This window comes from Phyllopteryx taeniolatus, chromosome 22 (assembly GCF_024500385.1).
Source record: "Phyllopteryx taeniolatus isolate TA_2022b chromosome 22, UOR_Ptae_1.2, whole genome shotgun sequence".
In the NCBI taxonomy this organism is placed as follows: Eukaryota; Metazoa; Chordata; class Actinopteri; order Syngnathiformes; family Syngnathidae; genus Phyllopteryx; species Phyllopteryx taeniolatus.
In genome coordinates this window covers 10,838,964-10,850,362 of record NC_084523.1, presented here as the reverse complement: position 1 = coordinate 10,850,362, position 11,399 = coordinate 10,838,964, and the positions used below count along the sequence as shown (strand labels likewise).

At 49.7% G+C, this 11,399-nt stretch overlaps 1 protein-coding gene across 4 annotated transcripts; it reads right to left on the bottom strand.

Moving 5' to 3' along the window:
* Positions 1-129: 129 nt before the first annotated feature.
* On the bottom strand, positions 130-11,358 carry tnpo3 (transportin 3). Of its 4 annotated transcripts, XR_009786627.1 has the most exons (24): positions 11,086-11,358; positions 9,301-9,501; positions 9,087-9,160; positions 8,829-8,985; positions 8,487-8,630; positions 8,238-8,413; positions 8,022-8,160; positions 7,804-7,950; positions 7,574-7,681; positions 7,411-7,502; positions 7,186-7,325; positions 6,861-7,052; positions 6,496-6,587; positions 6,344-6,420; positions 6,218-6,278; positions 5,994-6,134; positions 5,790-5,906; positions 5,611-5,705; positions 5,385-5,541; positions 5,147-5,314; positions 4,951-5,063; positions 4,813-4,879; positions 1,252-1,855; positions 130-1,175 (listed from the first exon to the last, which is right to left on the bottom strand). XR_009786627.1 is itself a non-coding variant. In XM_061762622.1 (23 exons), the coding sequence occupies exons 1-22, from the start codon at positions 11,203-11,205 to the stop codon at positions 4,819-4,821; spliced, it is 2,772 nt and encodes a 923-aa protein (XP_061618606.1). In that variant the 5' UTR covers positions 11,206-11,358; the 3' UTR covers positions 130-1,855; positions 4,805-4,818. The 4 variants fall into 4 exon arrangements, 3 of the variants coding, with proteins under 3 accessions (XP_061618606.1, XP_061618605.1, XP_061618608.1); XM_061762622.1 differs by having other exon boundaries at positions 130-1,855; positions 4,805-4,879; XM_061762621.1 differs by having other exon boundaries at positions 130-1,855.
* Between the last annotated feature and the right edge of the window lie 41 nt (positions 11,359-11,399).

The window sequence follows — 11,399 nt, the reverse complement described above, 5'->3', positions numbered from 1 at the left end:
AGACATTTTCAAAGCCTTTGTGCTAGTTACCTTGAGCTTAGGAACAAGACTTCTTCATTAATATAGTGTATTGTAACTATTAAACAATAACATTGAAATCTCAGTCCAAAATAGTGGAGCGATGGGACATTCATTTCAATTCAATTTTATTTAAATAGCACCAAATCACAACAGTTGTTGTATCAGGGCACTTTACACATGGAGCAGGTGCACCACACTCCTCACTCATTAAAAGACCAATTGAACCCTAACCCACCTAAGCAATCACTATGCGACAGAGGCAAGAAAAAAACATTTGGAGAAGAAACCTCAAGCAGACCCGAGACTCAGTGTGGGACGGCCGTCTGCCTCGACCGGTTGGGTTAGTGAGTAGAAAAGGAGAGCGAGAGACAAGAGAGTCATTTCCACAACACAGAGTTGAACTTGTCAGGAGTTGACTTGATCCTCAAGGGTGAATTGAAGCTTGAGAAGGCACTGCAGATGAAGGGATCCCCCCCCCCCCCCCCCCCCCACCATCAGGATGACCAGGCTGGCCCAGTCGTTCAGAGCAGAATCCTCCATAGCAAAATCTTGTCCCGGTCGCTCGGTCGGTGCGGAACCCAAACGGCAACAGCCTCAGATTCGGTCATCGCCACCTACTCCCCTCTTCTGAGCAAGAGAGAGGACAAGCAGCAGTAAAACAGGCCTAGGTGTACTTCAATTAAATGCCAAATTGTCAAAACAAGTCTCAAGTCAAGCGGTAGCAGCTCTAATATCGACAGGTAGGGCATTCCAGAGAAAAAAAATGCTCAAGAGCCTGCGCACATCTTTCTGGCTCTCATAGTCACTAAAAGACGAGTGTTGCAAACGTAGGTTTCGGGACGGAACAAACGGTTCAACTCAGTCAGAGAGCTAGAAGGGTGCTCACCCATGTAACAGAAGCACCATGATATACCACGCGTGGCTCGGTAATGCCACAAGTTGTTCTTGGTGTAGGTCTCCACCTTGCAAAATAAAAACGGGTTGCACCTGTTTGCCAAGTCATCAGGCCCTGATGACGGGTGGCAAATGGTGTTCCCGCAGGGGTCCCGTTTCAACCGCTGCCTTGGAAGTGGATTTTGAGGAAGAAGAGGAGACGACGACTTCGGGATACAAAAGGGAAAGGTGGCTGTCCATAATCTGTTGGAAGGCGAACTCTAAAGGCACAACAACAGTTGAGTCATTTGGCTGGAACCTGCAGTTTTTCCTCATGGAATATTTGGTTTCACTTACCACTGGGGAAATGATGAGAAATGTGGGAAATCAAGACTCTTGATTGGAAATGTAAATTTGAGCAAACATCCAGCATGATGGGCTTTGATTTGATTTCAAGAACTACATTTGTTGTTTCAGTTGTTTATTGTCTACAACAAGGCAACAGCCGCCAAGATTTCATGTCAGTCTGGCATTTCCCAGCTTTCACTCTGTCACTCTCTGCAGCAAAACAACTAAAAAATAAGCAAACTTTAAAATGGTCAAAGGTGGTGACATCAAGTCCTCCACGGGGAGCCACCCAGCCAAGAGCATCGTGGGATATCATTTGGCTCTTTGTACAGCATCGCCAAAACTACCATGACCAAAGTCCCAAAAATAAAGTTTCTCTTAAAAACAGTTGACCAGGCACATTGCGCTTCTCACCCATTGGTTCACTTTGTGAACCTTTCCTCCTTGGCCTGCCCCTCCCACCTCCCACCTGCTGCAGGTGCATCTGTTCAGTAAATCCTTGAGATCTGGCCGAGTGTCCACCGTCCACAATATGTCCCAACTCCTCCCGTCAGATCTCCGTCAGCAGTCACAGCTTTTGCTGCCACCTCTCAACCGCCAAAATAGATTTTACCTGAAATACAGCCACAATTAGTTATCCAGCCATTTACTCCTGCATTGCCCCTTTTCCACTGCACATGGACTGGTTCACGTGCCATTTTAAAGCCCGCCTCACCCTAACCGCATAAGTAACGTAAACCATCATTGGTCCACAGGCTTGGGGAATAACCGAATACATGTACCGGCGTTACGTAATCACGATATATTTAAAAAATAAAAATAAAAAATGTAATCTGGTACTGTTACAACATGGAATCAGATTACAGGTACATTTATTCAAAATGTGGATTATTTCAAAGGATTACATTTTTAACGTGGGAAGAGAGAAGCCGGTTGTCGATTTGAGCCCCCGCCCGCTTTTCCAACTAGCGGGCCCAGCAACCTTCAGCAGTGGATCAACGGTCACATCACAAGCTCAAAGGACCGCAGAGAGTTTTGTTGTTGTTGACCAATCAAAACGACACAGGCCACTGGATGTCCGTCTGGGCTTCCCAAACGCGGCCAGTTTTACCCCGAGCTCAGTGGCGGAGACGTCACCGAGATTGACCAGGGACCCGAGAGGTCACCAGAAAGACGTCTCCAGACAACTTGACAACCAATTCACCTGGAAGTCGCTGACATATGCCTCTATTTCTTGTCGAAATCAATGTATCATACGTATTTGTTCGGAGCACGCACACCGGGACGGTCTTCGAATGAAGACGCGTTCACCTCTTGTGGCAAACCAGCGAGTCTCCAGGTGACGTCACAGAGATGGCGGAGACTCGAGTTGCCGTCAGATTGCCAACAAGGATCCGAGCCAGTGAGATACAGGTCTTGAAAGCGACTCGGAGAGAATGGACAGGGTCCGTATGGATCGTATTCACTGGAGGACTTACTCGTTTCGGATAACGTTGACAAAGAAAACCGCTAGCTGCCGCAGTCCTCCGGACCGCTGGTGGCTTCGGCTATGGCCCAGTGAGCAGCGGGCTCGCCCGACACCCGGGTGCACCTTGTAAGTAGATATTTGACTATCCCGTCACAAATCACCCACTGCTTTATTATTTCAGCACTGTATTATTGCCAATATCAGCTGTCACCGGCAATGAAAGGTTGACGTCACCTATCCAAATTCTGAGTTTGTGTTCGCGTGTAAAGCTTCATTTGCCCTCTTTTTTTCCCCATTTCACTCTTTCTAACAAACGGCGAGTCATGTGGAAAGGTTCTCAAAACTTATGACGTGATAAAGCGAGTGAATCAAATTTCCCTCACAGGATGAATACATCTTTAATTGAAGACTCTAAATTGCCCGTAGGTGTGAATTTGAGTGCAAATGATTGATTGGCTGGCAACCAGTTCAGGGTGTACGCCCAGAGTCGGCTGGAATGGACTCCAGCGTGCCCACCACCCGCGTGAGGAGAAGCAGCAGAGAATAAGACGGAAAAGACCAGATAAATATATTGTAGTGACCTTTCATCTATTTGGTCTTTGTTTAGTATATTTGGTGTTGGAATTATACGAAAGTACCCTAATTAAAAGTAATCAAGTTATCTGACTTGAATATGATGGTCCTTGAATTAGCTTTTTTAACGGGTAACTAGTAACCATCGGAATACATTTTGAAAGTAACGCTCTCAACCCAGTTGCTCCAATAGATCCATGATGGCCAAAAACAAGACAACACTCGGTGTGGAAAAAACCGATAAACCGATAACCGATCACAAGACGGAGGAATGTGTCTGTTCGTCAAATATGTGCCTTGGCTCCATAAAGGTTGGAAATCACTGCTCTAGTCACATCGTATATTCCAGGGGTGTCAAACTCATCTTAGTCACAGGCCACATCGTAGTTATGACTTCCCCCGGAGGGCCGCTACGACTGTCAAGCCATATAAACGCAAGATTACCTCATATCATTAAGTACAGTATATGCAACACATTGATGAAGAAACAGTTTTGAAATCAGAAGCTAAAAAGAACGTTTTTCGATGATTACATTTCTTTTCAAAGGGGTATTGGTAACAAAAACATGCTTGCTCATATCTCAATGTTATTACACCAGAACACAATGAGCAATTTCCATATGCTTTCGCGGGCCACATAAAATGGCGTGGCGGGCCGGATCTGGCCCCCGGGCCACCCAGTTTGACACCGGTGGTGTATTCTAATCAGTCAGGTCAAAGCAACATTACAACATGACAGAAATAATGGGTGCTAACTTACTGTAATTCAATGACTTTCGAGCATGATTCGACAGAACGGCGGCATGTTGACGTACAATCGTTCGTGCTACCACCAGCTTGCTAGGCCGCATAACGTTTTGTTGCCTGCTTGCGAGCCGTATCGGATTCAAAGTATGCGGACGTACCTTAAGCAAGCCTTAAAGGAACGTCCTTCTCCTCTCCTGAGCACCGGAGACCACCACCACATTTTGTCCTTATAATACAGTCGCCACGGTAACAAGTTTATCCGGTCGCGTTTGAGTTGACAAGATAAAGCCCAATGATCGTAAACAAAAATGGATGTGGTGGTATCGGAATACAACATTTGATTGCAGTCGTCTGACATGCAATTATGAAAGAGCAAATTTGTCTTGTAGTCTGATCCGGCATGACGTGTTGTCTGTTCCACACCGCCATGTTTTTTTGTTTTGTTTTTTTGTTTGAAATAACTCTTGGCCGTCAGATATTTACAGGACTACGTCAAAAGACACACGACAAGGCGAAAAATAAACTAGCTTTCGGATTCAAATATACTGTGCACGATGGCGACGCGGAGTAAATGTCCTTTGCTGGGCCGATCAATGTCGGTGAATTATGACATGAAAGCCGATCAGCATAAAATGCTAATTATCGGCCGACACCGATCAGGCCGATAAAATCGGTGTAAAGTCTACTCGGGAGGTACCAGTTTGCAGTGGAAAATTGAGCACCCCGGGAACTCTGTGTGTGTGTGTGTGTGTGTGTGTGTGTGCGCATACACACATGCTTACGTGCGTTTACCGGAATAGTCTCGTGAACTCTCTGATGGCCCAACACACTTGCTTACATTCATCAGCACTGCAGAAGGAGAAGCGACTTCAGCTGTTAAAACGATGCCTGCTTTCAAACACGTTGGTGTTGACGCTCACCTGGTGACTTGTTTGTGGAAATCTGTCAGCTGTTTGTGCGTCACTGTGACCGTCCCTCCCGAAGTCTCCTTGGGCAAGCCTTTCAGAGCGCTCTCCAACCAGCGGCAGAACGTCTGCAACGAGGACACGGCGACGACACGTCAGCGACCGGCCAAGTATCCGACTCGCCCCGCGCGGCCCCTCACCGGCCTCTCACCGGCCGGTCGAAAACCATGACCTCCCACAACACTTCCGCGATGTCGGGCAGCGTGTACGGGGGCAGACAGAAGCAACACGAATGCATGAGCTGCGTGACAAGTTGCTGGCCGTGCTGCTCCATGGCTTGACCGATCAGCTGCTTCCTCAAATCAAAGTCCTCCATGTGCTTGAGGGACACAAACGACAAGTCCCATTCAGTGCGCTCCCAGTAAGTATCTCCCATTTGCTGTTCTTACGTCGTTGGCCACGCCGGTGTGGATGAGATCTCGCACAAACTTCATGACGCTGCAGTTGGCGTCTCTGTGGTCCAGCGAGGTGGCGGCGATGGCGCACTGGATGATGTGGACAATAATGCTGCTGCTCAGCAGCGTGACGGGACTCCGTTGCACAAACCTGAACACAAAGATGTACATGCCAGAAAAATAAAGACGAAGTAGGTGATATGAGCTTGACGCAAGTCACCTCGTCGCCAGTCTGAAGAGGTCGTCGACCGTGTCCGGGTGGTTCACGAGGCCGTTGGCCTGCTCCAACAGCTGGAACGTCGGCATGCACAAAGCCTAACGGGGAACGGCGATGAGCCTGCTAATTATTGTTCGTCACTGGCAAAACGTGGCCGTGGCCGTGGCTGTTCGACAGCTCACCTGTAACATGTCGAGCAGACCCTGCCGACAGCCCTCCTCCATACCGTACTCGTCCACCAGGATGCTGCCCAGGTACAAGAAGCACGAGTGCGGATACACCTGGTACACACTCACCATCTGACAACACCGGACGGGTAAAACACACACGTGAGGAACGAGACCTTCTCCAGGCAATTCTCCAATCAGTCCGTCGACTCTTTTGACCTGAGTAACCAGGGGCTGCAGTAAGGAGGCGGAGCCTTTTCCGACACAGCGCACGGCGAAGCGGAGGCAGCGACAGCATCGTTCCACAATCCGGTTGTCCGCCTGGTGAGTGTTCAGAGTCTCGGAGAGCACGGGCCAGATCTGGAAGCAACACGTATAACCGCACGAGTGGAACGCCGGACGCATCTGCTGTTGTGACGGCACGGGTTTTGCATTTATTTTACCGCCTGGATGACCTTCTGACACGGGTGCGTCTGGCCGTTCTCCACGATGGGGTTTGTGTGTCTGAAACAAGCGAGCACCGCGTTCACCGTCGGCGTTAACGGGCCGGTCGTCAGGTGAACTTTTACCTGAAAATGACGGCCAGTCTGTCCAGCCAGACGGTCGGATCGGCCGATCGACCGTTCGTCGATTCTTCGGCCAGAAGCTGAAACGGCAAAACATTTTTTCTCGTCTGTTTTCAGACAGACCCGAGACGGAAGCGGAAAGAGGATTTCCAGACCTTTTTAAGGGCTGAAACCTGAACAGCACACAAGTCACCGAGGCACTCCGCGATCTTGTCGAGAGGAAGACGACCAAGGACCAGCGCTGTACCTACCAGTTAAAAATAACAAGCTTATGACATCATTGTTACTGCCAGAGTTCAACACGGGTCAAAAAAGGTTGCCGCTTCATCTGGTCATCACCTCCCTGGATGGAGAGAAACAACAACATGGCACATTTCACGGAGATTCTATTGGACCCTTCAACGGGAGTGCTCGACATCGCCGCTGGCCGGCGAAGCGTTCCTTCCGTCGCAACATTCACCTGCGCTCGCGTTACACTAATGGCTCGAATGGCTCGAGTCTGCCGATTCACCGCGGCTACCTTTGAGCAGTCCGACGGCGGCCTCCGTGGACAGCGCAAAGGAGTCCAGGGAGCGAGCGATGTCCAGAAGTCCTTGGAAGTGCTGCGCCATGTGGTCCCTGCACACGGAGCAGATGTTGTGGATCGCCTTCGCTGCGGCCGAGGCCAGAGGTTTCTCTCTCAGACCTTTCATCAGGTAGTTCAACACTGGGTCTGACGCAGACGGGACACAAAATCTATTTGCATTACAAGCTGAAGGAAACATACAGAGGCTCTGTTCGTTGCCAGAAGGTTACCAAAAAAAACAAAAACATTTGAAATGTAAAATTGTTCTCCGTGCCCTCACCAAGGAATCTGGGGTTTCTGTCCACGACCTCGCTCATCTCTCCGACAAGCTCGATGCTTGTGTAACGCACCGCCATGTGAACCACTTCTGGCAGCAGCACAACTTGCTGCAACACCTCCAACAGGGTTGCGTTGTTTTCACTAAAACATTCACAAAGTCAATATGTTAGCTTGGGGTAACTTTTTTTGTTTTTTTCCCCATCATCAAGGAGGCAACGGGGCTCACGGGTTAACACTTTTGGCGATGGCAGCCATTATGAAGAGAACAGCTTCCGTCACCACCCAAGGAGGATTCCCATCTTTGAGGGTAGAATACAACTGAGAAGACAAATGAAACATGAACATAGGAGAACACACAAACAGTCCATGACTTTTGGGAGTTGCCTCACCTGAGAAAAACACTCCATAGACCCTACAAGAAAAATGACGTCTTTAACTAGGTCAGAAACTCTCATCCTGAACTCCCCAAAATCGTCCGTCTCCTCGGGAATTCCTTCCTGCGTGAAGCAAATGCACAGCATTCAGCCCGAGCGATTCTCCGAGCCTCCAACGAGACCCGCCCCGTACGGAGACCGGACTGGTGGCTAATGAAACGAGGTTCACCGATCTGCACACTTACATGGTCCGGGTCCAGCTGACAATGTCGGGCCAAACAGTGCAGTAGTCTCTGAATGTATGGTCGGAAGATGGTGTGAAGGGCCACATCGTTGATCTTGTACAGATTTTCACCAAGCCGGTACCAGAAGTTAAAGGAGATTTCAACCACCTGGAGCACAGATGCAAGCTTAAACGGAGAAATGACTTTTTCCTTGTGCCGTTTTGCAGTTATTTGGCTACCTCGTACTGGGGGTGTCCGGCACAGATCAAAAGAAGCTCCAGCGTCCTCAAGTCTCCCATTCCCTGACCTGGACTCCTGACCGTGGTCTCCAAAAAGGTCTCGCAAAGCTCAGTGAAGATTCTGCAATAGTTAAGAACTCTGAGGGGGAAAAAAAATACAGTGGCGTGACTGACAACACCGACAAATCTCCGGCAATGTGCCGCCAGCCTCCTCACTTGTCGAGGTCTTCACGGGCCACCGCCATGTGATAGGCCGTCTCCAGCGTCAGGACGCCCTGGAAGAGCTGCAGCGCCAACGTCACGTTGGTGTCGACGTTCTCAATGGTGTAGAGGGCAGAGCACACGCAGTCTGCGGCCGCCTCGTGGAGGTTAGTGGACGTATCGTCCCTCTGCTGCAACGGGGAAAAAAGGATCGTCAGCTGATCGAGTCCCAAATGTGGCGTGTGAATACAGCAGGCAGCGCACCAGCACTTGGAAGAGAACCATGAGCAGCTGATTACTGGCCATGAAGTTACTATCCAGGACTCCCAGGTTGAACCAGCTCCCCAGACAACGAAAGACCTTGATGAGCATCTTCTCATTACTTCCCGTCTTTTCCACACACGACGCCTAAAAGGCAGAAATAAGTCCGAATCTTTTTATTTTTTTCAACACTTTTTCTCTCGTCGGCCATTTACATGACTGAAAAATTGAGCGACTGTTTTCTGGGAAACATGAAAACGTGGGCTCATTGGGTTCAAGTATCCCAGTTGTCGACGCCCAGAGTCGAGCAGAGTTCACGTGACGGCAACGGGAGAGTTCTCTAACCAGTAGCGTGACCACGGTGGAAGAGTAATACGCCAAGTCCTCGATAATCTCCGTCCTCCGATTGGCTCCGATACGTAGCGAGCGGCTGTGGACCTCTTCGGGCAGCACCGTCAGGATCTCGATGAGGAAGGGCATGGAGCTGATGTCACCGTTGTACCTGAGAGGAGCAGAAACAAACAGCTCAAGTTGTCCGACGCCAGAAATGAGAATCAATATCATGTCCGTGACGACACAGCAATGCACTGTGTAAATTCTCACTTTTCAATGAGCGTATGCACGCATCCTTTCCACGACGCCATCTGAAGAGCAAGGTCCGCGATGGCCAACGCCAGCTATAACAACAACAACAACAACAACCCAGTCAGACGAAAAGGCGAAGGCGGCCACCGGATTGAAGCGTGCTCTTTTTCTGCTTCGTCCGCAGTTTGGCCAATATCGTCAAACCAAAATGAAGCCGGGGCGTCGGCGTTACCTGGGTTACGATGATGGGCGACAGGTCTTTGAGGTTCTGGATATGAGACAGCAGCGAGTCTCGCAGCGCATTGTGGGAATCGGGCGGAAGCTCGTAGAACGAAGTCTGGATCTTCATCTTCATGGTCTGAGCGGCAAAGTAACACGACTCCACGTCCTGTTTGAGCTGCAGCAGCTGATCCGAGATCTCCCACGCATACATCTGGAAATAAAGGCACCACAAATCAACGTGCTGCGTCCCATAGTTTTGTTCCTAACGTGAAGGCAGCTTCACGAGATTGAAACGGATAACTTCACAGCTAATACAGAGAAGGGAGGGAATTTCCATTTTTTTCATGTTATTCCATAACAATTTCCTCCATTGTTTGAGTGAAAGTGATCATGTTAAAACATATCTGAAGTTGCACATTCCTATTTTATCTTTGGTTCTATTGGACACACAAAAATAACATGTATTCATGACTTGAGTCGTGTTATCAATGAGAACTTTAATTCAAGTCGTCGGAGGAAGACTTTTGACTTCCACTTGAGCTCTGTTCTTCTAAAGTAACAGTACTATTACTTGAGGAGAAAGAAGTATGGCTCCTCGACACCTGCCAGCGAGCAGTGACTTGCTACGACGCCCAAATCAAGTTTAGGATGATGATGAGACTCACAAAATATCTTAGCGCAAAATCAAATGAGAAATCAGTCAAACTTCATCCACAAACTTGAGTCACATGAGCAAGTGATGAAATATGACAACTGTAAAAATAGCAAGAACTGCTGGTGAAAAGATCTGCAGGAAGTTGAGTCAAGTGCTGGGCGTGACAACAAGCTCACCCCGTGGGGAAAAGGGAGCGTTTGGCGGCTTAATGTCCAATTGTGCTTCCGTTTTGCAGTGACACACATCGAAAGTCCCAAAGGCAAACGGTAAATATCGAAGGAATTCCAAGATGCGTTTGGTACAAAAACACCACCACGCCCACAGTGAAGCATGCGGGAACTCCGGAGACCCTCCACTCAAAGTCATAAGAGATGGACATTTTGAAGGGGAGACGGCGCGGTATTGGCCATCGAGATGTGCCCATTTCACACACGCAACCTTTGCCAATCTGCCAATCTGGCACATTGAAAGTGCCAGTGGGGCGTCGACGTTGTTTTCCTTGCGGCCGTCCGAGTCGTGGGCTCGAACGGAGAGTTGAGCGCACTCCAAGCCCAGGCTGCTGACCTACCTAGGGCGTCGGGAGTCAGGTTGAGGGACGCGTGCGCGGCGCCAGCCGCCATCTGTTTGCACACGAACACATGAAAAGCAACAAGCCGTTGAGCTGAAGTCGCCGGCAGCAGATGAACGACGTTGAGTCCTGGCGTCAACGTCACCGCAGCAGTTACGTTCATTAGCCATGCTAACCAGCTAACACACGAGCGGAGCCAAAGTCTGACAACCCCCGCCCCAAACGTCAACACGCATTCGGTGGACATCCAAGAACTCCGTCAACTCGCTCCTCGTCAAGGACGAGTGACAGACGCCGAAAAGGGCGGCTAGCAGCCTGTGTTGTTGTGGCTCATTCATTAGTCGCCGACTAGCTTAGCTGCGATGCTAACGGGCTCCAATACATTACATGGCGCACTTCTTTCCCAGCGATTCCAAATGTACGAGTTGCATGAAGAAACGCCACTCCGCTCAAGAAGAATCGTGGGAAAACAAAACAAACAAACTCATCAACCAAAGCCAAACAAAACAAAAAGCCCGAGTGGCACAGCGGCCCCCGCCCGACTCGGTGAGCGGAATGCCCCGTTTTCCTACCGATCTCTGGAGCTCGCCGAGCCACATCGAAGCTCGTTCCTTCCCGGCCGGATCCGGGTCGTGGTGCAGGGCCTGAACCGCCTGGTAGACGAGCGGCAGACTCGGTTTGCCCCCCTCCATTGCTCGGGTCCGAAGCGGCAGATGGACACGGAAGAAATGCGACAGACGACGCGCTCGTTGAGCAATTTTAGAAGGTGTGTGAGTGTGTGCCGACCGCCATCTCGCACGGGCTTCCCGCGTGTCGCCGCTGTGCTCACCCGGCAAGAAACACAAACGTGCAACTTTGGTTCTGCTGCGCTCGGACCGGAAAAACC

Coding starts and splice junctions, on each gene's coding strand:
- tnpo3 (XM_061762622.1), bottom strand. CDS start 11,205: ATGGAGGGGGGCAAACCGAGTCTGCCGCTCGTCTACCAGGCGGTTCAG. Junction 7,053..7,185: donor CAGAAACCCCAGATTCCTTG/GTGAGGGCACGG, acceptor CGTCTGCGTCAG/ACCCAGTGTTGAACTACCTG. Junction 5,064..5,146: donor TCATGGTTTTCGACCGGCCG/GTGAGAGGCCGG, acceptor TCCTCGTTGCAG/ACGTTCTGCCGCTGGTTGGA.